General features: G+C 38.3%; 2 protein-coding genes across 8 annotated transcripts; one reads left to right on the top strand and one right to left on the bottom strand.

Moving 5' to 3' along the window:
* Positions 1–815: 815 nt before the first annotated feature.
* LOC126368212 (neuromedin-U receptor 1-like) lies at positions 816–7,816 on the top strand. 7 transcript variants are annotated; one of them, XM_050012111.1, is made up of 4 exons: positions 920–1,294; positions 4,761–4,861; positions 6,780–6,887; positions 7,397–7,800. In XM_050012111.1, exons 1-4 carry the CDS (start codon positions 1,063–1,065, stop codon positions 7,472–7,474), a joined length of 519 nt encoding a protein of 172 aa, XP_049868068.1. In that variant the 5' UTR covers positions 920–1,062; the 3' UTR covers positions 7,475–7,800. The 7 variants fall into 7 exon arrangements, 5 of the variants coding, with proteins under 5 accessions (XP_049868068.1, XP_049868071.1, XP_049868070.1 ...); XM_050012114.1 differs by having other exon boundaries at positions 921–2,071; positions 4,764–4,861; positions 7,397–7,803; XM_050012113.1 differs by having other exon boundaries at positions 921–2,071; positions 7,397–7,803.
* A 23-nt stretch (positions 7,817–7,839) lies between these two features.
* On the bottom strand, positions 7,840–21,479 carry LOC126368185 (cytochrome P450 4c3-like). Its single transcript, XM_050012077.1, has 9 exons — positions 21,086–21,479; positions 19,443–19,552; positions 17,795–17,885; positions 14,345–14,530; positions 11,974–12,347; positions 11,250–11,318; positions 9,758–9,926; positions 9,110–9,289; positions 7,840–8,762 (listed from the first exon to the last, which is right to left on the bottom strand). The coding sequence occupies exons 1-9, from the start codon at positions 21,240–21,242 to the stop codon at positions 8,587–8,589; spliced, it is 1,512 nt and encodes a 503-aa protein (XP_049868034.1). The 5' UTR covers positions 21,243–21,479; the 3' UTR covers positions 7,840–8,586.
* Between the last annotated feature and the right edge of the window lie 439 nt (positions 21,480–21,918).

The following is a 21,918-nucleotide window of genomic DNA, read 5'->3' as shown; positions in this document are numbered from 1 at the left end:
TGCAGATGTTAACAGCATTTTTGTTCTACAAAAGCGAGCCATTCGGGCGATTTACAAATTGGGACCCAAGATGTCACTTAGAAATTAAAGAAACTAGTATTTTAATTTTGGCATCACAATATATCTTTGAAAGCTTAATTGTTTGCAAAAAATAGCGAATAAAAATAAACTTGCTTTACAAGTCAGTCGATTACATAAGGTCACTAAATCTTTTAAGGGGCAATGTATACTTTTTTACAATAAGATTCCAATTGACATTCACAATTTGGCTGTTTTAAGACAGTAGTCAAACATAAACTTTGCAAAAAGTTTATTATAAGGTTAGTAATTATTTAGAAGATAAGAATGCATGGGATTAACTGTCTGAAAACTGATATTAGGCAGATAAATTACTCAATTGTATAATAATATTTTACGTTTACTTAAGTATTTTTTTTAAAAAAAAAGAACGTCTAGGGCCCTGTGCCGAGGTTTTTTCTTGCAGCTTCTTTTCCCCGGCTATACAGGTTGTGAGAAGCTGCAGTAGTTTTAGGCGGATGAGACGTTCGTTATGTAAAAAATGACATGAATAAAGTTAAAAGTAATGATACTGAATAAAGATATTTTTGAATTTTAATATCTCATCACAATATCAATAGGTATGTTTGAACAACATTTAATTAATCAGTATTTGTTTTATATTGCATTGTAATTGATCGCATAATACATATTCATTAAAGATATACAGAACTTGCACGATGAATTGATATTTTTTTTGATAAATTAACAATGTTATTGCGATAAGTTCGAATTGTTGAGAAACGGTCACGGTAAATTAACGAGCGAAGTCACGGTACACATGTTATGGGGCAAAAGGTAAATAAAATATCTAAACATAATTATCATGAGAGTAACCAACTGACGGACGGTCCAACTCAAGTTAGTCATGCATCAAGCACCGTCACTGATACTCGTCTCCATAACAACTTTGCGGAAAACGACATGATCTACCTCTACAATGCCATCCTGACAATAACCAGTCTAACTTGACATTGACTCAGAAACCATCGTGTGTTTTCCACTATGATCGAATATATATTTCTCGTCTTTATATCAATCCTCATAATAGCCACTTCGCTAGTGTTGACGCGGATTTACTTAAAATGCACAATCAAACGATGCACTTCGAAGGTGTCCATGAAAGGAAAAGTGATCATAATAACCGGATCGAATACTGGAATAGGATACCATGCTGCTGTAGACTTAGCCAGAAGAGGAGGAAGGATCATACTTGCTTGCAGGAATATAGAAAGAGGTAAGGCGGCGAAAGACAGAATTACAACTGAAACAGGAAATAAAAATGTTATTTTCAAGCATTTGAATTTGTCATCTTTGAAGTCTGTTAGAGAATTCGCTGAAGATATTAAGAATACTGAGAGTAGACTGGATGTGTTAATAAACAATGCTGGAGTGCACGGGTTTGGAGACCGGTACACGCAAGATGGAATCGTGGAAGGTATGCAGATCAACTACTTCGCTCCATTCTTGTTGAGCTTGCTTCTCGTTCCCATGCTGAAGGCATCCAAGGGAAGAATAGTTAATGTGAGTTCTTTATGCCACTATAGAGGAGAAGTCAACCTTGATAAAATTAATAAAGCCGGTGCTTATGATGACACAGCAACATACGCTAATAGCAAACTATGCACCTTAATCTTTACTAAAGTATTAGCACAAGAAGTTAGCGGTGAAGTCACGGTCAACTCCATGCATCCAGGTGTCATTTTGACGAACATTGTTCCGGATGGGGCACAACAGAGAACGATATTCAAATATTGGTGCTGGTTATGCTGCAGGACTGCGGAGGAGGGTGCTCAGACTATAATATACCTAGCAGTGGCAGATGAAGTGAAAACAATTTCTGGGAAATATTTCGTGGACTGCAATGAACGATTCGTGTTGTGGAAAGCTAATGACAAGAAGCTCGCAAAGGAACTGTGGTGCTTTTCTGAAGAATTGGTTAAGCTAAATTAGTGATATTAAGTATGGTGGAACTATTTTATAGGTTTATTGCCTAACGTTATGATTAGAATAGGTACGTGGTAATAAAATCTAATTTATATTTAGAATGATGTTATTTATATTATTATTCAATTTATTTTTTTGTGTAATTATCATTGTAATTCAAAATACAAATTAAACTTATGTAGTAAGTATCCATGTCAATCCAAGTCTAATATTTGAGATTGTCATTTACGTATTATGCAGTTACAGTTATCAATTATTGCATTTTTTATTACAATCTATCAATCTTTTGTTTGTATCGTCAGTATTCGCAAATACGATGACTGCGAAACTAGAAGCATAATATCTAAAATAGTGAGCGGCGTATTGCAACTGTAATGACGTCATTTCAGTTCGAAGTCGTAATCTATATGTAAGTAAACATTTTAGACAAACGAGATAAAGTTACGGTATGGATAAACAGTAACTCTTAAGGTTGGCTTCGCATTGCTACTCGAACTAGTGTTTCAGTTATTCCCATAGAAAATAGTTTCAAAAATGTCTAACCAGACGGAAATTCTGGAAGAGTTTACGGTAGTTCTTTGGTCACAGTTATTACAGGAAGCGTTGAAAGAGGAATCGCGTTGGGCCCTTATTGTTTTCATTACCTCCATGTTTATAATTTTTATCGTCAGCATTATAGGAAACCTCCTATCCTGCATCGTGATATATTACGACAGAACCATGCACACTGCTACCAACTATTACCTTCTCAACTTAGCAGTGTCAGATCTCATAGTGACCTTTGCAATTTTGCTTGAAATTCATGAGCATTTAAGTGACGCATACACGTTTGGGAGTCTGGCCTGCAAGATACATTTCTTTTTGATAGTTTTGTTGTGGAATAGCAGTATTCTAACGATGACGGCGTTAGCTATCGAACGGTACATTGCAATATGGCATCCTTTAGTTTTGAAATCAACCCCAGTATGGAGACGGGTGATGAAGATACTTGTGCTGATTTGGGTGATGGCGATAGCAGCATCATTGCCGGAGGTTTGGACGGTGTGCTTGGTGAAAACCCAGAAGTCGTCAGTGTGCTTTATAGTACCCACGAAGTTTGCTCGAATACTGAACGGGGTACTAGCCCTAGTTATGTTTGTGCTGCCGTTGGGAATCATGATGTTCGTGTATGGTATGATCGCTGTCAAGGTCAGCCTGATGGAGAAGACCACGAAACGCAACAAGATTTTCAACCATCGAGACAACAGGAGCAAAGTTAATAAACTTATCGGTAAGTAATATGCGTGTTTAGTTAAGTTATTTGCAATTCTAGTACCCACAATGTTAAATCTAACGATAAGCACGACTATGAGACATGAACGTGCATAAGCTCACGACTAATTCCCAACTGGGGTAGTCAGAGGTACATTCATCGCAAGAACTTCCTCCAACACGCTTCACGAAGCTTTATGTTAGACCAACGTGATAGGGGATGTACCGTATCGCCATCTATAATGGCCGAGTCAAGTGTTAGTGAAAACTGCATTTAAGACAAATTAATAAATCGTTGGTGCTAGTTGATACATTTATAAAAAAAACTTAGTTATAAACGCATTATAAAATCATACTTAGGTAGGTTATAAATATCATTTATAACATTGAAAAGTAACAACAAAAAGAGGATATATACACACGGTGATAATAATTGTTAATCAAAGTAATGACATTGTGCTTGCGTCTTGGAATTATAATAACTTGTAGCCTTGACACAATATTATGGCTTTGTGTAATCTTCTATTTACTCTTGTTTAGAATTCTTTATGTCATATTGAGAGAACATTGCAAAAAGTTATTTAGTTAGTCTAGTCTAGTCACACACTCCACACGTTTTCCAAACAAGTTTCCAAATCACCGGGCACAAATCCAGAGAACCCAGAAAGTCGAATTCAGTAGTTAAATGTAACTAAAGACGTCGATTTCAGTGTACAAAAAAAACCTGTCGACAGGTTTATGAGACACCGTCTTTTTATTGTGAAATGTTAAAATTCTTACTTTGAATAAATAAAAAAAGGTAAACATCATACATGAAAGATAAATAGGTTTAAGAAAGCGGTATAAAAGAAAGAAAAGAAGGTTATATAAAGCGAAGGTTAATGGAAGGCTGGCAGAGGAAGACCCAGAAGGACGTTCATTGAATAAATTAGAGATGTCATTAGAAAAGGTTTAGTACGATCTTCTCTGAACCGGTGTGCGTATGTGTATTGATGAATGAACTATTGATGAATGTGGTGAAAGCAAGAGAAGTATGTCAGGAAGCAATTGGAATTTCATAGTCTCTGCTTACCCCGATGGGAAATAGGCGTAAGTATATGTATGTGTATGTATGTAACATCATACACTCCAAACACACAAATGATTACTTACTTCTGAATCATCCACTTCCTTTCCTTGCCTACAAAATACTTTGCTGATAAAATCTGGCTTGCCATTGAAACAAAAGGAAGAAGACTGAGTGAGAGTCCTAAATAACTATGGTGTCAGAGCTATTAAGGGGTATCTGACATCATTCATGTTACGACTAGGTAGGTAGGTATGCCTTTGGTACCATGTCACATTAACTTTTTTGACAAACTGAACTGTAAGTCTCACTAAATGTCAAATATGTTAATGCGACAGAGTCCTAAAGTGGGTACATTATATTGCTCATGACTGTACATAATCAGTCACCGTTAATAGTTGTATATCAATGATGTACACGGTGTTTGTTTGTGTTCCAGTAGCGCTGACGCTGTCGTTCGTGGTGTGCTGGCTGCCGTTCTTCTCGCTCCGGGTTCTGTTCTTCGTGTGCAACATCCGACAACTCATGCGACTGCCTCAGGCTAGTACTGGTTTCTTTTTTAGCAGACTTTTGACAGACTTTGTAAAACTCCGCGTAAAAATTGTCTTGACCTACAGTTTGGCAACAACACAACAACAACAACTTCGACAACAACACAACATTAGAGTTACAACATTAACGACCACAACAACTACAGTTGACAACTACTACTTTGAGTTTGACTTATTTTATTTTTATTACATTTTATTTAAAGACACAATAACAGTACAAGCACATTACATATAAATCTTAAAATATCTAATGACTTGATCTAGTGCTTATACTTGTAACAGATGTGCACAGCATTTACACTTACTTATTAGGCTTGTTTGCTAAGTAGTAATTCGGTTGAATAATGAAATAATCAATGCCAAGGTTTCGTACGTAACGTACCCAGAGCTAGATAGGTTTTAATAATGCGATCGAATTATCCAAACTTTGATAGTACAGTAGAGCTAACAGGCGCAACGTCATAAAATTTTGTCACGGTCATTTTATCGATTCTGATGATTTAATTATGGCGTTTTATCGATTGGTGCTTATATGTGAACCCAAATGAGTCATGTCGTTCTGTCAAAATACGAACAAAATCACGTGGCACGCATGTTAGGGAACAATACAAACTTATCGATTTCGACAAAACTTATTGAATCGATCGATAATTTTATCACGTTGCGCCTGTTACTCGTAGCCCTGCAGGAAAGCAAGATAAATCTCCGCGCAACGCGAAAGAAATATAAGTCTATGAAAGAGACAACATTATCAACAATACAAAATGTAGTAAGAAATAAACTTTAATTTAGGAAGTAAATATGTTGTTTGCCTTGGAGTATATCTGTGTATTTATTTTTCAAGTTTTAATTTACCTTCTTCCTTATGACAAGTAGTTAGTGCTATTTGCGGCAAATCGACAATAAGTCACGTCAAAAAAAGAAATATAGAACAGCCGCAGGGGCCTTAGCCACGTTGTTTTGAATAGTCATATTAGTAATGATACATATGGGATAGACATTCTATGTCACCAGGGGGGCTAAAATGGCCACATGGAAGCAATTCATCTAAAAAGTAATATTGCTTTTTTACCCACGACGGAACGGAGCAGGTATATGCGTTTAGGGTGAGAGATGTTTTTGTGTGTGCGTTTGTGCAAAGTAATGTTATCACTTATCTTCTAAACTAATGATCCGATTTTGATGCGGTTTTCAATAACGGGTTTGTGTTTGATGAGTTCATGTTATTAGACAGGTGTCATGTCTGTAAGTCACTAGGGGGCGCCACAATATTAGTGTTTAGAATCAATATTATTCGAAACGCCTCTTCAATTTATAATAGCAATTTATTTGCAATAGTTTTTATTAGTTAATTGTTTTTGACAGGCGTTTTTTTTTTCGGTTCCATTGATTACACGTAATTACGTCGAACACGGTGCTGTTTCATTGCTACCTAAATCCCTTAAAAATCAGTAAAAAGTCATATCAGGCATATTCATGGTCCTTCGTGCCGGATTTCAGAGAAGATCATAAACAATAAAATTTTTAGATGAATTGCTTTGATGTGGCTTTTTTATCCACCCTTATCTCAATCTCACATATTTTAACGAATTTTGGCATTGACAGCGATTCCTGCTACGGTGAGTCTCTTGATAATGACTAATGAGTCGCAATCTTTTGCAACTTGGCTAATCTCTAAGATATTTTTGCACGTGAATAAACGGAGCATCTTATGATAATGTACTTTTTGGCAGTGATTACAAATGGAGAATGTATGGCACGTGATACTTGGCGAAACAACAGCAGTTGTTGTTGTGTCGTTGTTGTCTTTGTTGTTCTTATTGTTGTATTGAATGAAATACATTTGTGTTATTGATGCGATCTTGGCACTCAATGGCAAATCTAAACTCGATCTCTTTATTCTGCAGTGGGTTGGAGCGGTGTACAAAGTTGTATCCTTCAACTCGTGGTTTGGCGTGGTGCTGAACCCAGTGCTTTTCAGTCTTAAATCCACTAAGTTCCGGAAGGCACTTAAGGTGAGGAGAATAGTTTTGAAAAAATATATTTTACTTTAGTTTATTTCTATGCTGCTATGAAAGCTAGTAAAAAAACAGAAACTAGTTAAATCTGCCCTGGCATTTCGTAAAAACCGACAGAGGGACGGTGTCATTGGCTGATGGGTTGATCACATGTCATTATACCGCACCCCGGGCACTCCGTACAAAAATCTCATTCTTACCGTGTGCCACTTTACTGCACAAGTGCGAGCGAGACAGAGAGTCCGCGTGCGATCTCCCTTACTCCTTAGCGGGTTACGGTCATTTAGACTAAAGTAAGAGGGGGTGAGGTAAATTTAGCTCGGCGCCCTATAAAAATTGGTGCGGGGGGAGATGTCCATTCTTATACGTAGGTATACTTTAACCACACTCTACTCATACATGCATCATGCACTTCGTATCAAACATGGCTGCAAATTGCATTCTGGCCTACCTGTAGGAATACTAATGAGGATATGATAACAATGTTGCTTTTCTCTTTTTTTTAGGCATTATGGGCAGCCAAGTTCAAGAAAAAACATCAACAACTACCAAAATCCACTACAGTTATATCTGCAGGATATTGAATCTCATACATTGTATGCTTTACAAACCCAATCTTTGTTTTACAATATTGTTGGAACATACACAGTGCAATGGGGCTCAATATGTGCATTGTGACGTCAGCGCTTAGTGTAAGAGTGTCGTAATCAAATATTAGCCCGTTGGTAGTGTTTGCTTATATTGTTTTGCTAGGCGTTATCAGTGTTATGTAGTGTAAAACGTAGGAAACATACTTTTTTATAATCATAATTATCTTTGTAGCCTGACTTATAAGATGGTTGTCTTTTCATCATATTTTGTAAATAAATAACGCATTTTTTATTTATTTGCAATGGGTCATAAACGATGTGTTTTAGTAATAAAGGGCACAAACAAAAAACATCATGAAAAAACGCTAGTTTATTTATTAAATGAATAATTAATAAAGTTAAAAAATAACTGCAAATTACGTATTAATATTAAAATAAAATAGGTGAAAAAGTTATCAAAACAAAGAACTAAAATTCATTATACCTCTTTTTACCTTTTATATTTCAGTTTATGTACCAAATATACTTAAATGAAAGTAAGGCTTGTTTTTTTAATTGCCTCTACAATATATAATATTATGTACTTTACGTAATAAGTAGGTATATTATTGTTTATTCTATATTTATACAGGGTGTTAGTAACATTGTACCGAATACTGAGGCGAATGATTCAGACCATGATTCTGAGTTAATATCAAGTGGAATTTTTCGTCGCCATTTTTTGGATTTTTTTGTGTTTTTTTACCGACTTTAAAAAAGGAGGACGTTCTCAATTTGACCATATTATATATATTTTTTAATTATTTTCATTCTATCTGATACTTTTGCAATAGAAAATTTCACTTGATATTAACTCAGTATAATGAGCTGAATCATCCTCCCTAGTGCTCGTTATGATATCACTAGGACCCTATATAGTTTCGCACGTGAGTTGAGGTTGTGAGTTTTTACTAATCATCCCCTTTAGTATTCGTTACTCGTGTCTTATATTGCAAATGACAAGTTACTAAGTAGTAGTCTAGTCCTGATATACTAAGTGAAATGGGTATTACTTTAGCATGCGAATTGAAAATAAACGTTTCAAAGATTCGGCTTAAGTCAGCAGTTTACTTGTACATGGTTTTAGTTCTAGGTCGGAACTTCACGTAGATGGGGTTCTTGGTCCTCAGGACCAGGTCAGCGTAGAACACGATGTCCTCATGCGTCGTGACTGGTTCCAGCTTAAACCGGCGCAGCAGGCACGACATCATCGTCTTCATCTCCAACATCGCGAACTTCTGGCCTGTAGGTGTATGTTATAGTTTTAAAAGGACAGATTTTTCGCTAATTCTTAGCCAAGTCTGAGTCTAAGCCAGTGGTCTTAGCCTGAGTCTTACCTAAGTTACAAACGATTACGACAACGACAGAGGAGTATTATTCCTTATTCTATGTTATAGTGTTCATATCTACTACGTATGGGAGAAGATAAGAGTAATTGAAAAAAAGACGCCCGTAGATATCCAACTTTTGATCTTTTTATTTTTTAAATTCTTCAAGATATAAAAACGACAAAGTGCAGTTAATTAGGTAATAGCAATCTTGCAGTATTGGAACCTATGGGTAAATACCTTTAATCAAAGAAATACTCACCAATACAGTTCCTTGCACCAGCACTGAAGGGTATGTAGGCGTAGGAATGTCTGCCAACGCAGTTCTCAGGGAGGAACCTCTCTGGGATGAACTTCTCAGGCTCCGGCCATATCTCAGGGTTGCGGTGGCAGTCGAATATGTCAATCTGGACGATAGTGCCCGCAGGCACTGTGTAGCCTCCTGGAATTTGAAGAATTCCCAAATAAGTTTCAATTTTTTGTAATATTTGTTAAAATGTAAATAAGTGTCAGTTAGGTCCTCAACGAACGTCTAATGATTATATATTTTTTTTCGTATCGCTTTGACAACCTTTGGGCACCCTCAGGCTTGTTGTCTTAAACGTTGTACCGGGTGAGAGCCTTCAGCGCTCGCCATTTGTCCGGCCAAGTAGTTAATGTCATCATCATCATCATCATCAGCTCATTAACGTCCCCACTGCTTTGGCACGGGCCTTCCCTATGGATGGATAGGGAGATCGAGCCTTAAACCATCATGCGGGCCCAGTGCGGATTGGTGGTTATTAACGACTGCTAATGCAGCCGGGGCCAACGGCTTAACGTGCCTTCCGAAGCACGGAGGAGCTAGAGATGAAAACTTTTTTTGACTAGTTGGAAACTAGCGTATAACTTCATGTCTTTGATACTCTACCTAATTCCGCGTCTTCAGTGATGTATCGGGCTATGAAGGGTACGCTGGGGTAGATCCGCAGGGACTCCTTGATGCAGCACTCCAGATACTTTAGCTCACTCAGCTCCTCCACAGTGGGAGGCTCACGAGAGTCCCCAAACACTCCCTGTAGTTCCTCGTAGATTTTGTCCTGGAAATTATACGGAATTCGTTAGAAACTTGTTATGGATAGTATTTATAAATTAGACCAGTATTTTTCTAATTTATAATTTAAAGGAAAGATTTTTTTACCTTTCTTAACCAAAAGACAGCTTCTTATCATACTTACATAACGTCTTTATCCCAATTGGGGTAGTCAGAGGTACATCCATCGCAAAATGAACTAAATACCCACATCTAAGCAAGTAACGTTTACAAAGACCATTTCCAAAAATACAGGATCTTACAACATAACAATTTTTTTTTACAAATCATAAATAAAATAAATCATCTCCGTAGCATTAGGTATCCCCGTTTTTCACGAGATCCGCTTACCGAACCTGAAGATTTGACAGGCTGGCCGGTTTTTTACAGAAGCGACTGCCTGTCTGACCTTCCAATCAGCGAAGGGATAACCAGCCAGATAACCAGCGAAGGGATAATACAGGTTAGGTCACATACCTTTGAAAATGCATTCCTAGGGAATGTGGGTTTCCTCACGATATTTTCCATCACCGCTGAGCACGTGATAATCGTTTATGATCCAAATATGAATTTGAAAACAGATTCGACAGTCATGGTTTAGGTCTGTGCTGGATTCGAACCTGCGACCTCAAAGTGAAGGTAAGCGTTCTACCAACTGGGTTACCACGGCTCCTCATAAATAAATAAACTACTGGAATAGGTAACCCTTCTCTCAGAGACTCTTGCACAAAGGCATAGAATAAGGAATAATACAAAGATACCCATTATCAAGACGAAAGTCTTTGACCAGTGCGTGTTGCCAGTGATGACCTACGGCAGTGAGACGTGGCCGCTTACTATGGGTCTCATGAGGAGGCTCAGTGTCGCTCATCGGGCAATGGAGAGAGCTATGCTCGGTATTTCCCTGCTCGATCGAATCAGAAATGAGGAGATCCGCAAGAGAGCTAAAGTCACCGACTTAGCTCGGAGAATTGCAAAGCTGAAGTGGCAGTGGGCAGGACACATAGGGAGGAGAACCGATGGCCGCTGGGGCGGAAGGGTTCTGTAGTGGCGACCACGTGTCGGACGACGCTCAGTGGGTAAGCCCGCTACAAGGTGGACCGACGATCTGGTCGAGGTCGCGGGAAGCCGCTGGATGCGGGCAGCGCAGGACCGATCGTCGTGGAGATCCTTGGGGGAGACCTATGCCCAGCAGTGGGCGTCGTACGGCTGATGATGATGATGATGATGACCCATTATACTGGCCGCATTGCTTCGAGTAGATTAAATCTCTGGGTTATTGGCATTATATTATCATAATTACTTACTACTATTAAAACTGTGTTTTTACCTGAATTTCGGGTTCGTTTGCAATCCTCATGAGCATAAAACTCATTGCCATTGATGTTGTATCGTGTCCCTTTGAAAAGAAAGTTACATGTTACAGTATTTTAAATATTATACATACTCGTACTTAACATAAATATTAGGTACATACAATACACATTATTACACGCACACATACACACACACACACACACATTATTATTATCATTAGTCTGCATATGTGCATATTTATCCTCTATCGAAGGTTTTCTAGAAGAGATTGCTTTTAGCTATAAGGCCGCCTTTGCCCAATATTCGTTTTTAGTTTTTCCTTGTACCTGTTCGGTATTTGTGTGTGCAATAAAGTGTTTATTAATTCATTCGTAAATAGTTATGTCTTCTTCTTCTTGTTGAGTGGGTTGTGAGTTGTATTACCAAGCCCATTAGCCCTGGGGTTATTATTGAGTCACCGAAGGCCCCTGACATGACTCATGTAACGACTACATACTTACATTAGTAAGTAGTAACCGGGATCCACGGCTTAACGTGCTTCCCGAAGCATGGATCATCTTGCTTTCGGACAAGCAGGTGATTAGCATCTAATGTCCTAATCAAACTAGGGATTACAAAGTGATTTTTCTGATATGTTCCCGCCGGGATTTGAATCTGGGGCCTCCGGATCGTGAGCTCGACGACTGGACCACAGAGGCCGTTAATATAGTAATGGTTATGTAATGAGTCTTTATTACCTCAAACATAAACGTATCTACTTCTTCCCTGATACCCTCAGAGTCAATTTTAGTTCCTTCGTTTTCCAAAAGCATGTCCAACATTGCCTTTTTCACTTTTCCAGAGAACATTTCGTCTCCGGTGCTGCTAGTTATATTATGTTTTTGTCTATATTCCCGTCTTTCATCAATGACTGTGTTGGTGAAGTTGTGCAGATCTTTCAGCAGCTTTCGTTCCCGTTTTGCAAGGGAACTGTAGTTGTATATGAAGTCTGAGTGAAGCCAAACTTTGAAGAACCGTTCCAGCAGAACGTCTCCTATGTCGTACAAGGCGTCAAAGTACTTCTTTGTTGTTGATCCACTTGTTTCATGCATTGACGTGCCCATAGATGTTTCTGGAAAAAAGTCATATTACGAGTATTAGTTAGTTTAAGTCAACCTTGTTACTACACAACACTGTTATGGTTTACTGTGCTATCCTACGGTCCTGGGTATGGGACTATACCCAGAAACAACACAGCGATAGATGGGCACAGCTGCCCATGCAGACAGTCGAAGGATATCATGCCTATGATATCCAACAGCTTCACTCGCCGACTGCTTCGCTTAAACCGCAATGACCTCCGAATAGTAGTGGGCAGCATTACGAGTCACTGCCCACTCAACAAACACCTATTTAATTTAGGGATACCGGACAGCCCACTTTGTAGAGGCTGTCTGGATGCTGACGAAACTGCCCCATGTAATCCTGGAATGCACGGCAGTGTCAGCACAACGGGTACAAATACTGAGAGGAATGGGATCGCTCCGCGAAGCCTGTGAAAACCCCAGGCTTCTGAGCTTCTGGAAGGAGTTAGGTTGGCTTACGTTGTCAACAATAGCACGCATAATTGGCCATCTTAGAGTCTAAATGCGGAAAACAGAGCCCACTAACTAACTAACTAACTGTGCTATCCTAAAACCTATCTGGTTATACGGTATAGAAATGTGGTCAACTGCTAGCAGAAGTAACATACTCAAGAGTATTTGCAATTCACCCTGGTTCACTAGAATCGATGACACAGCTACCTAAAAATGCCTACTGTCGTCGAAGAAGCACAGCAGAGTCAAGTATTTATACTAGTTATGCAGATATTTCAAACGTCGGAAAAAAACAAAATTAAAAAGGTACTTAATTGTTTTTACCTTATTAAAATTTTACGTTTACAAAATTCAAAAAATTCATGCGATTTTTACATTGTGTCGAAAATTATACAAAAAAAAATAATAATAACAATATATCCGTACTTACTTAATAAAATAATATGAACGAGAAACTTATTTGCAGTTGGTAAAAAACTTATCACGACCTATGTCTATGGAGAAAATAGTTTTTCAAATGCAAATCCAGCGATGTACGGCAGTTTGTACAGAACCCTCAGTGCACGAGTCGCGCTTGATTGGCTTTTTTGTAGACATCATCAAAATTAGGCGCTCCGTTTTTTTACTATTATTTGGAGGTCAGTTTCAGACTTGCAAAAACTGGTAATGCAAGATAATTTATCAATGTTGGTAGCTTTGTATTTTTAGCACTCGTCAAACAAGAGGCAAGAAGTTTATATAATTACGTTACGTCTGGACAAAGTCAATGTTTGGCAATGAGGACTGCAGCAAAAAAGTGCTTGCTTCTCAAACATGGACCGCCGATTCGAACTCCTGTACCACCAGATCACCAGACTTGCACCAATGAGAATTTCATACATACATACATAAACTCACGCCTATTTCCCACCGGGGTAAGCAGAGACTATAGAATTCCATTTGCTTCGATCCTGACACACTTCTCTTGCTTCCTCCACATTCATCAATCGCTTCATACACGCACGCCGGTTCAGAGTAGATCGTATTGAACCTTTTCTAAGGACATCTCCAATTTGGTCATCGTAAGTCCTTCTCGGTCTTCCTCTGCCAGCCCTACCATCAACTTTCGCTTTATATACCGCTTTTGCAATGAGAATTTCAATGGTACAGTAAGCATTTTCCCTTAGGATCCTTTTTTACATCTTTTATTTTACGTGAATTATTTGCAGCATATGGAGTTGGGTCGTGTCCTAAGTTCAAGATGAATTATGAACTTCTGATTAAGGTAAATAAAGACAGATAAAACTTACGAAAAACTTTTTCTTTTATTCTCTTTAACTTATTTATGAATTTTAATCAAAAAACGTAATAATAAGTCTGACATTTTATCACGTTTTTCTATGACGTCACAGTATGCTTTTTCATACAAATTCCATAGCAATTTCGTGTTTTGACGTTTACTAAAAAGTAACTGATTTGACTAGTTGGCTTTCCCCTACTACTTAGCTGAAAACTGCCTACTCTATACATGTCAAAGACACCAGGTACTCACCACACATGATATCGAGAGTAGCCCTGGTGAGCAGCGGCTTGACGTTGGTCTTCTCCTGGCTGGTCTCCTTGTCGAGCAGCTCGAGGAACCGCTCCGTGTGTTCGTTGAACGTGTGGCAGAACTTCTTCAGGATGTTGAAGTGGAATGCCGGCGTCAGCAGCTTACGACGCTGCTTCCATTTCTCGCCTTGGTGAGAAACGTTGTTGTAAGTAAGGCTCTAGTGGTTGAGCGTTGGGCTCACGATCCGGAGGTCCCGGGTTCCAATTCCGGTGGGGAAATATTACAAAAGCACTTTAGTGATCCTTAATTTGACCAGGAGACGCCAGGCTGATCACCCGATTATCCGAAAGTAAGATGATCCGTGCTTCGGAGGGCAAGTTAAGCAATCGGTCCCAGCTCGTAGTCGTCATATGAGCCATATCAGGAGCCTTTGGCGGCTCAATATTAACCCTGACGCCAAGGTTGTTGAGGTTGGTTATTATCCTCATAACCCAGATGAGAGGAGAAGTACTAGTATCTTGTATATTTTGTATCTTCCTCAATAAAGTATATGATGGAAACATTGTAGTTTATGGGGCGAACTATGCTATTTTGGTAAAACGGTGGAATGTAGAGCATATTAGAGAGTTTTATTTAATGGCCCCGATTCCTGCAGACACCTCCTAATTTTACTTTAAGTTATACTTGTCATTTTCTTATCCACCGAAAAGAAAAGGGACGGGTGATTGACAGCTCTTAATTTTAGGAAGAATGAGTAAATGAATGAACAACCCGGCCGAATCAAAAAGGTATCTCACTGGTATGCAAACTGTTTGACGTGTGCTGTCAACTTAGTTCTGTCGGGTTATTGGCCGATGTAAAATTCTTAGACGGTTGGTTCAGATTTCTGCTTAAAATTGACGTGTATTCCATAAATTTTATACCTGTCGATTACCCGTCCCTTTCATTTTCAACGGATGAGAAAATGACAGGTTTAACTTAAAATACAATTAAGTAGATGGCGTCTGCAGGAATTACCATTATCTACCCAAGAAACACAAATGCGTAAGTAACCTATTTTATTTGGCAATTTTTTGTGTTTGCTTATTTTTTTCTTGCCATTAACTTTATGAATTCACTATGTATCTGTTTTCATAGTGAATTTATTTATGTAGATGTATGTTTATCTACCAAAATACCCGCGTGACAGGAACAAGCGATATCACATCAAGGACGCTTGGGCAATGCAGTCGTTGGAATGATAAGAGTAAAAACAGACAGAGCGTTTTACCGAATTATGGCGTCGACAACGAATCTCCTAACGTCTCTCTCTATTCTCGCTACGGCGAGTCTCTTCCAAATTCAAATTCGAAAATCTCTTTATTCAGTAAGTAGGTAACATAGTTACATTTAGAATCGTCATTTTTTACGGTGAGTGACTTTACGGTCGCGTCTGCCATACTTATATATTTTTTTAAATAATATAGTCTCGCATTTTTTTTTACGTGACTTATTAATTAGCCGCAGATAGCATTAACTACTTGGCAGCAGTTAATGCTAGGAGAAGAAGTTAATGAAGAAGTACTAGTAAGTATATTGTTTTCTACCCAAGAAACAAAAATGAGTAAACTTTTAGTTTTTGGCAACATTTTTCTTGCCATTTACTTAGGAGAATAAGCACAAAAGGACGATCTTCGGATCCAACCTTACCACAGCAAGAATGGTTGGGCAATGCAGTCGTTGGAGTGATAAGTGTAAAAAATAGACAAAGCCTTTTACTGAATTATAACGTCGACAGCAACTCTCCTGACGTCGATTCTCGCTACGGCGAGTCTCTTTCAAATTCAAATCCAAACAAAAAAACTCTTACACAAAGCTAACATAGTTACACTTTGAATCGTAATTTCTTTTACAGCGAGAGGCTGTACGTCCTGTCTGTCATGTATTTTTTTAGATAATATCTAGGCTCGCGTTTTTTTGACGTGACTTATTGTAGATTTACAGGCAGTAAGTAACTTATTTGACTCAATTTTGAGCAACTCTATCAACGTCGATTCTCGCTACGGTAAGTCTCTTTCAAATTCAAATTCAAAAATATCTTTATTCAATAATAGTTACACTTTGAATCGTTATTGTTTACGGCGAGTGGCTCTGCATCTCGTCTGTCAAATATGTTTGTTCACGGGTAATTAAAAAGTTTAAAAGTCTAGCAAGGTCAAATATGCACTGTGACGGTTGTTTTGAAGATGATAAGTTGTCATTGATAACCCTAAATAAACTTTTACTGACTTAATTACTTAAACAAATAATAACTTAAAATTAACCCAATGACATAATAATACATGCGGGGTTGGCTGGAAAATATCTCTTTTAGAGATAAGTCCACCTTTTGTACCTATTTTTGTGTCTTTTTGTCATTAATTTAATTATTGTGTACAATAAAGAATTTAATAATAATATGAACTATTATAATAAATTTTAATCTTTTACAAGAATGGTTTCGTACCACGGGTAATCTTAAAATTCATCTAAAGGGTTCTATTTCAGAATTTACCTTAACCAGAATCTTTGTAAAAAAGTTTAGGTATTATAAGGTTACCCATTAATTGTTTAGAAGATTTTTAGTTTAGGAACTGATATTAAGCAATCAATATTTTGTTATTGTTTTAAAGAATGGCTAGGGCCCTGTGCCGAGGTTTTTCTTGCAGCTTCTTTTCCCCGGCTATACATGTAGTAAGAAACTGCAGTAGTTTTAGGCGGATGAGACGTTCGTTATGTAAAAAATGACGATTCAAAGTGTAACTATGTTACCTATTGAATTTGGAATCATCATCATCAGCCCATTACAGTCCACTGTTGAACATAGGCATCTAAGGTAATAACAATAATAAGAAAAGATGGGAATTAATGAGAACCAATATTAGGCAGCCAAATTACTGAAATGTATTTTTTTAAGTTTTTTAGGAACGTCTAGCGCCCTATGCTTCTTCTTACGGCTGCTTTTCCTCGGATATACATCCTGTGCAAAGTATTATATTTCTGTAAAAATTGACGATTCAAAGTGTAACTTCTTGAATTTGAGTTCGAGTCTTTGAAGGGAGACTCGAATTCGACCTTTGGCCTGCAATGGGATGATCTAGGCTGGTAGTCATAAAAAGTCATAAAACGGTTTTTACAGAAGCGACTGCCTGTCCGACCTTCTAACCCGCAACGGGAAAACCAGCCCAATATAGGTTAGTCACACAACTCCGGAATGCATTTCTCGGGAATGTGGGTTTTCTCGCTATGTCGCTATGGCTATCCTTCATCGCTGAGCGCGTGATAATCATTTATGATCGAAACATGAATTCGAAAAGAAATCCGAAAATCATTATACCTATATCCAATCCCAGGATTCGAACCTGCGACCTCTAATTGCGAGTCAGGCGTTCTACCAAGTGGACTACCACGGCTACTTGTTCAAACACTTACCATTGCTAATTAGCAATCCGTCGCCGAGCCAGGGCTTCATGAAGTTGTAAGGAGTTTGCTTTTCATTAAAACGCGTGGAAGAAAGGATAATCTGCAACATTATGGACAAGTAGATACTATTATACCAACGGCAACGTACCAAAAATCATACTCTTCCAAAACAAGCAACAACATAACAGCTTATATAATATACGTCACACTACTGGGAACAGGCCTCCCCTCAATCAACCGGAGGGGGTATGGAGTATATACTTCACCACGCTGCTTCACTGCTTGGAGGTGTTTTACGGCTAATAGCCGGGACCTACAACTTAACGTGCCCTCCGAAGCACGTGTTCATCTTACTTTTTCGGACAATCAGGTGATTCAAGCCTGCAATGTATCAAACAAAGAACAGTCTCACAAAGTGATTTCGACAATGTCCCTATGGGAATCGAACCCGGATCTCCAGATCGTGAGCCCAACGCAAAATTCTTATCCAAAGGTAAATTATCATCATCAACATCTTCAAAATGTAAACTTTTCCGAAAAGATGTGTTAGTGGGCTCTGTTTTCCGAATTTGGACTCCAAGATGACCCATTATGAGTGCTCGGGAAGAGATATATAAGTAAGTGGTAGGGTTAGAAGAGGCAGACCTAGGCGTACATACCGCGACCAGATCCAGGATGTTTTAAAGAAAGACCAGAACAAGGTACAGTCATGAGCAATATAATGTACCCACTTTAGGACTCTGTCGCACTAACATATTTTGACATTTAGTGAGACTTACAGTTCAATTTGTCAAAAAAGTTAATGTGACATGGTATCAAAGTGTATAGATATTAATGCTCGTGACCGTACTATAACCCGGCAAGCATGCATGAAGTTTTGGATGAGAATTGGTGTGTTAGGATTGTAGTAAGTGGATTTCCGTGATCTCTGCCTATCCCAACGGGAAATGGGCGTGATCTTACGTATGTGTTTGTAAGTATCATCATCTCCCTAGCATTATTCCGTTTCTTACTGAATCCGCTTACCTAACCTGAAGATTTGACAGGTCCGGTTTTTTACAGAAGCGACTGCCTGTCTGACCTTCCAACCCACGAAGGAAAAACCAGCCAAATACAGGTTAGATCACAAACCTCCAAAAATGCTTTTCTCGGGAATGTGGGTTTCCTCACGAGGTTTTTCCTTCACCGCTGAGCACGTACTCATTTATGATTCGAACATGAATTCGAAAACAAATTCGACATTCATTGGTTTAGGTCTGTGCTGGATTCGAACCTGCGACCTCAAAGTGAAAGGCGTTCTACTGACTGGGCTACCAGGGCACAAAGTCGTAAGGCCCAATGTCCTTTTGAAATTCAAATCCCATTGCTTAACTATTCAATTCAAATTCAAAAATATCTTTATTTAGTAGGTAACATAGTTACACTTTGAATCGTCAATTTTTACATAACGAACGTCTCATCCGCCTAAAACTACTGCAGCTTCTCACAACCTGTATAGCCGGGGAAAAGAAGCTGCAAGAAAAACCTCGGCACTGGGCCCTAGACGTTCTTTTATTTTGTTATACTAGACGTTCTTAGACGGTCTTTTATTGTGTCTGGAAAAACGGCTTACCGTTTTATTTGTCAGACAGCTTTACAGAAGGTACTTATACCTTACCTCTATATCTTCATGGTGGGCAAGATTGACCGCTGCTGATCCAATCATTTGCATCTTGCTGATTCTGCCGTAATCCTTGCAAAGGTTGCGGAAATATACAAATGATGATACTGAAACATTAATTCATAAAATACTCTAAAAAGTGCGAAACGAGAAAATATTTCTCAGAAATTCTTCCGAATAATGTTTACATACGACCACGGTTATCTCTTACATTATTCGGAAGAATTTCTGAGAAATATTTTCTTGTTCCTAGAGCGTAAATATTTTCTTAACAATTATTTTTCCTTTCCTTCATTCCAAATAGTAAATATTTTAATCTAATAATACTTATATTTACTTAATTATTTAAGGATGTTTATGTGTTCCTGTGACCACATGGTGATTACGATTTCGAAACGTCGCGAAAACAAATTAATAATGGTACTTGTTTTTTACCTTATTATAAGCGTTTTATATCATTGACCCGATTCTAATAATATATTACACGTTTGTGTACCTACGTACAACTGAAATATCAGCCCACGCGACACAGCAACTGTGTCGCTGCGCCAGCGCCAGTTACATCGAGGGTCTTGACCGTACGACGTTTATTGGTCGAATCTCTGGATATAATTCACACCGCGTCATGCCCCGCGCCGGTTGCCGTGCAGATCCCAGAGGTCCCGAGAGGCAGCCCTAATTTTTACGATACGCAAACGCATACCCTAAGCTTTCGCAAAAATAAGGCCTTTGTTTTGATATGAGTTATTGCAGGTTCCTCTCAGGTGGCCCGGGTGAGAGCCCTCAGCGCTCCCCATTTGTCCGGCCAAGTAGTTAATGACATTTGTGGCAAATCTACAATAAGTAAAAAAAGTCCGTCAGGTGGCATTCACTACATGCCTGGATTTGAAGCGCTGATGACTCTCATATAGTACACAATTTGAGACAACTGTCCTGAGAGACCCCAGGTGGGCGCAAATCTCGTTTCAGGACGAGTTATGTTTGAAAATATAGGTATACCGGTAAAATATAGGTAGGCACAACCACGAGTGGTTCACCTTGGCCGCAAAATTGCTCATACCGAGTGCCTGTAAATAACTTTTTTTTAAGGGGCTGAGGGGTGCCACTTTGAGGTCTCGCATATTTTACATATTTTGCTAGGGCCGCGACTGGGCTCAGTGTTTGAATGGGTATAACTGCCTTAATAACTTCTCTAGACTTGTCGAGGTCAGGCACATTGTGTCGATGACGCTATTCGTAATGCCAATTTTATAGTCGTTTCTGCCTATTGGGGTCAATTATGACTGTTTCTATGTATCTAGGCACTGTATTATTTTTAAATAATCAAATCGGATTTATATTGCCTTTAATGTATATTAGGCCATTATTATTCTATGCTACGTTGAATGAAAACTTAATAGTATGAATATAAAATATTTCCTATAAAATGTTGCCTTAGAAAACAAAAATGTTTTTTGCCAAGGAATTATAAATATTAAACTGTATTTATAGCACTTTAAAAGTCATACAAAAATATTCAACTATGTTTTAACTCCGGCGTGAAGTATGTCTTCACTCTTCACGCATCTTGCTGTATATTATTTACAACCTTTATTAAATTTTAAATTATTTTTATTTGTTAAATTAAATAGTAATCTTACCAGCGTCAAGTTTGATAATATCTATAGAATCTCCAATGATGGGATAGGATTTGTTCCCGGGAATTTTGGCCATCAGTCTGCCCCATCTTGAGAACCTGAGGTGCAGGCAAATAAACGCCAGAAGTACTATAACTACTAACAGTAGGTAGAAAAACATGGCGATGGTTCCAAGACCCTCCAAGTTCCAACACTGACTCGTCTGTGGATAGGTACTTATTCGGATTCGACGCACTCAAATTATCTGTTTGCCTACATTGTCATTATCAATCGCAGTAGTAATGACCAAGGTTAGGTATGTTTTGAATTATAATGAGCTGTTCGCAAAAACTTGTAGCTTCTGAGCTCATGCGCGATATTTGTGACCGGTGCTAAGCGAACACTTCGGTCTAGACTGTTCTCGATACTACAGCCTTGGGCCCGACGCGAATGTAATTTATACCAGACGCCGAAATATGGCGGCCCCTGCTGCTCCCTCAATTAACTTCCAGGCAATTCACGGCCACGGAATAAAACATAATGAGTATCTTTTTTTTGATTTAGGACCTAAATTACAGTCTGTGGGGGATAAAAACAGAAATTTTGGAGAAAATCTGCAAATTTTAAACATTTGGTGATATGATTGATGACGCTTGTGTTCAATACTGAATAAAATGGAAAAGTACCACCAAACTAAACTTTAGTAAGTACTTTATAGTAATTATTGTACTTACTGTAGGTACATTGTAAAAATAAATAATATTTAATACCAAGAACAATAATAATTACACTAAAATTAATAGTATTTATATCTAAATTGTGGTTGGGTACGATGGTGATAACTAATCATACATACG

Source organism: Pectinophora gossypiella, chromosome 7 (assembly GCF_024362695.1).
Source record: "Pectinophora gossypiella chromosome 7, ilPecGoss1.1, whole genome shotgun sequence".
NCBI classification, from domain to species: Eukaryota; Metazoa; Arthropoda; class Insecta; order Lepidoptera; family Gelechiidae; genus Pectinophora; species Pectinophora gossypiella.
This window is presented reverse-complemented; position numbering and strand designations above follow the sequence as displayed.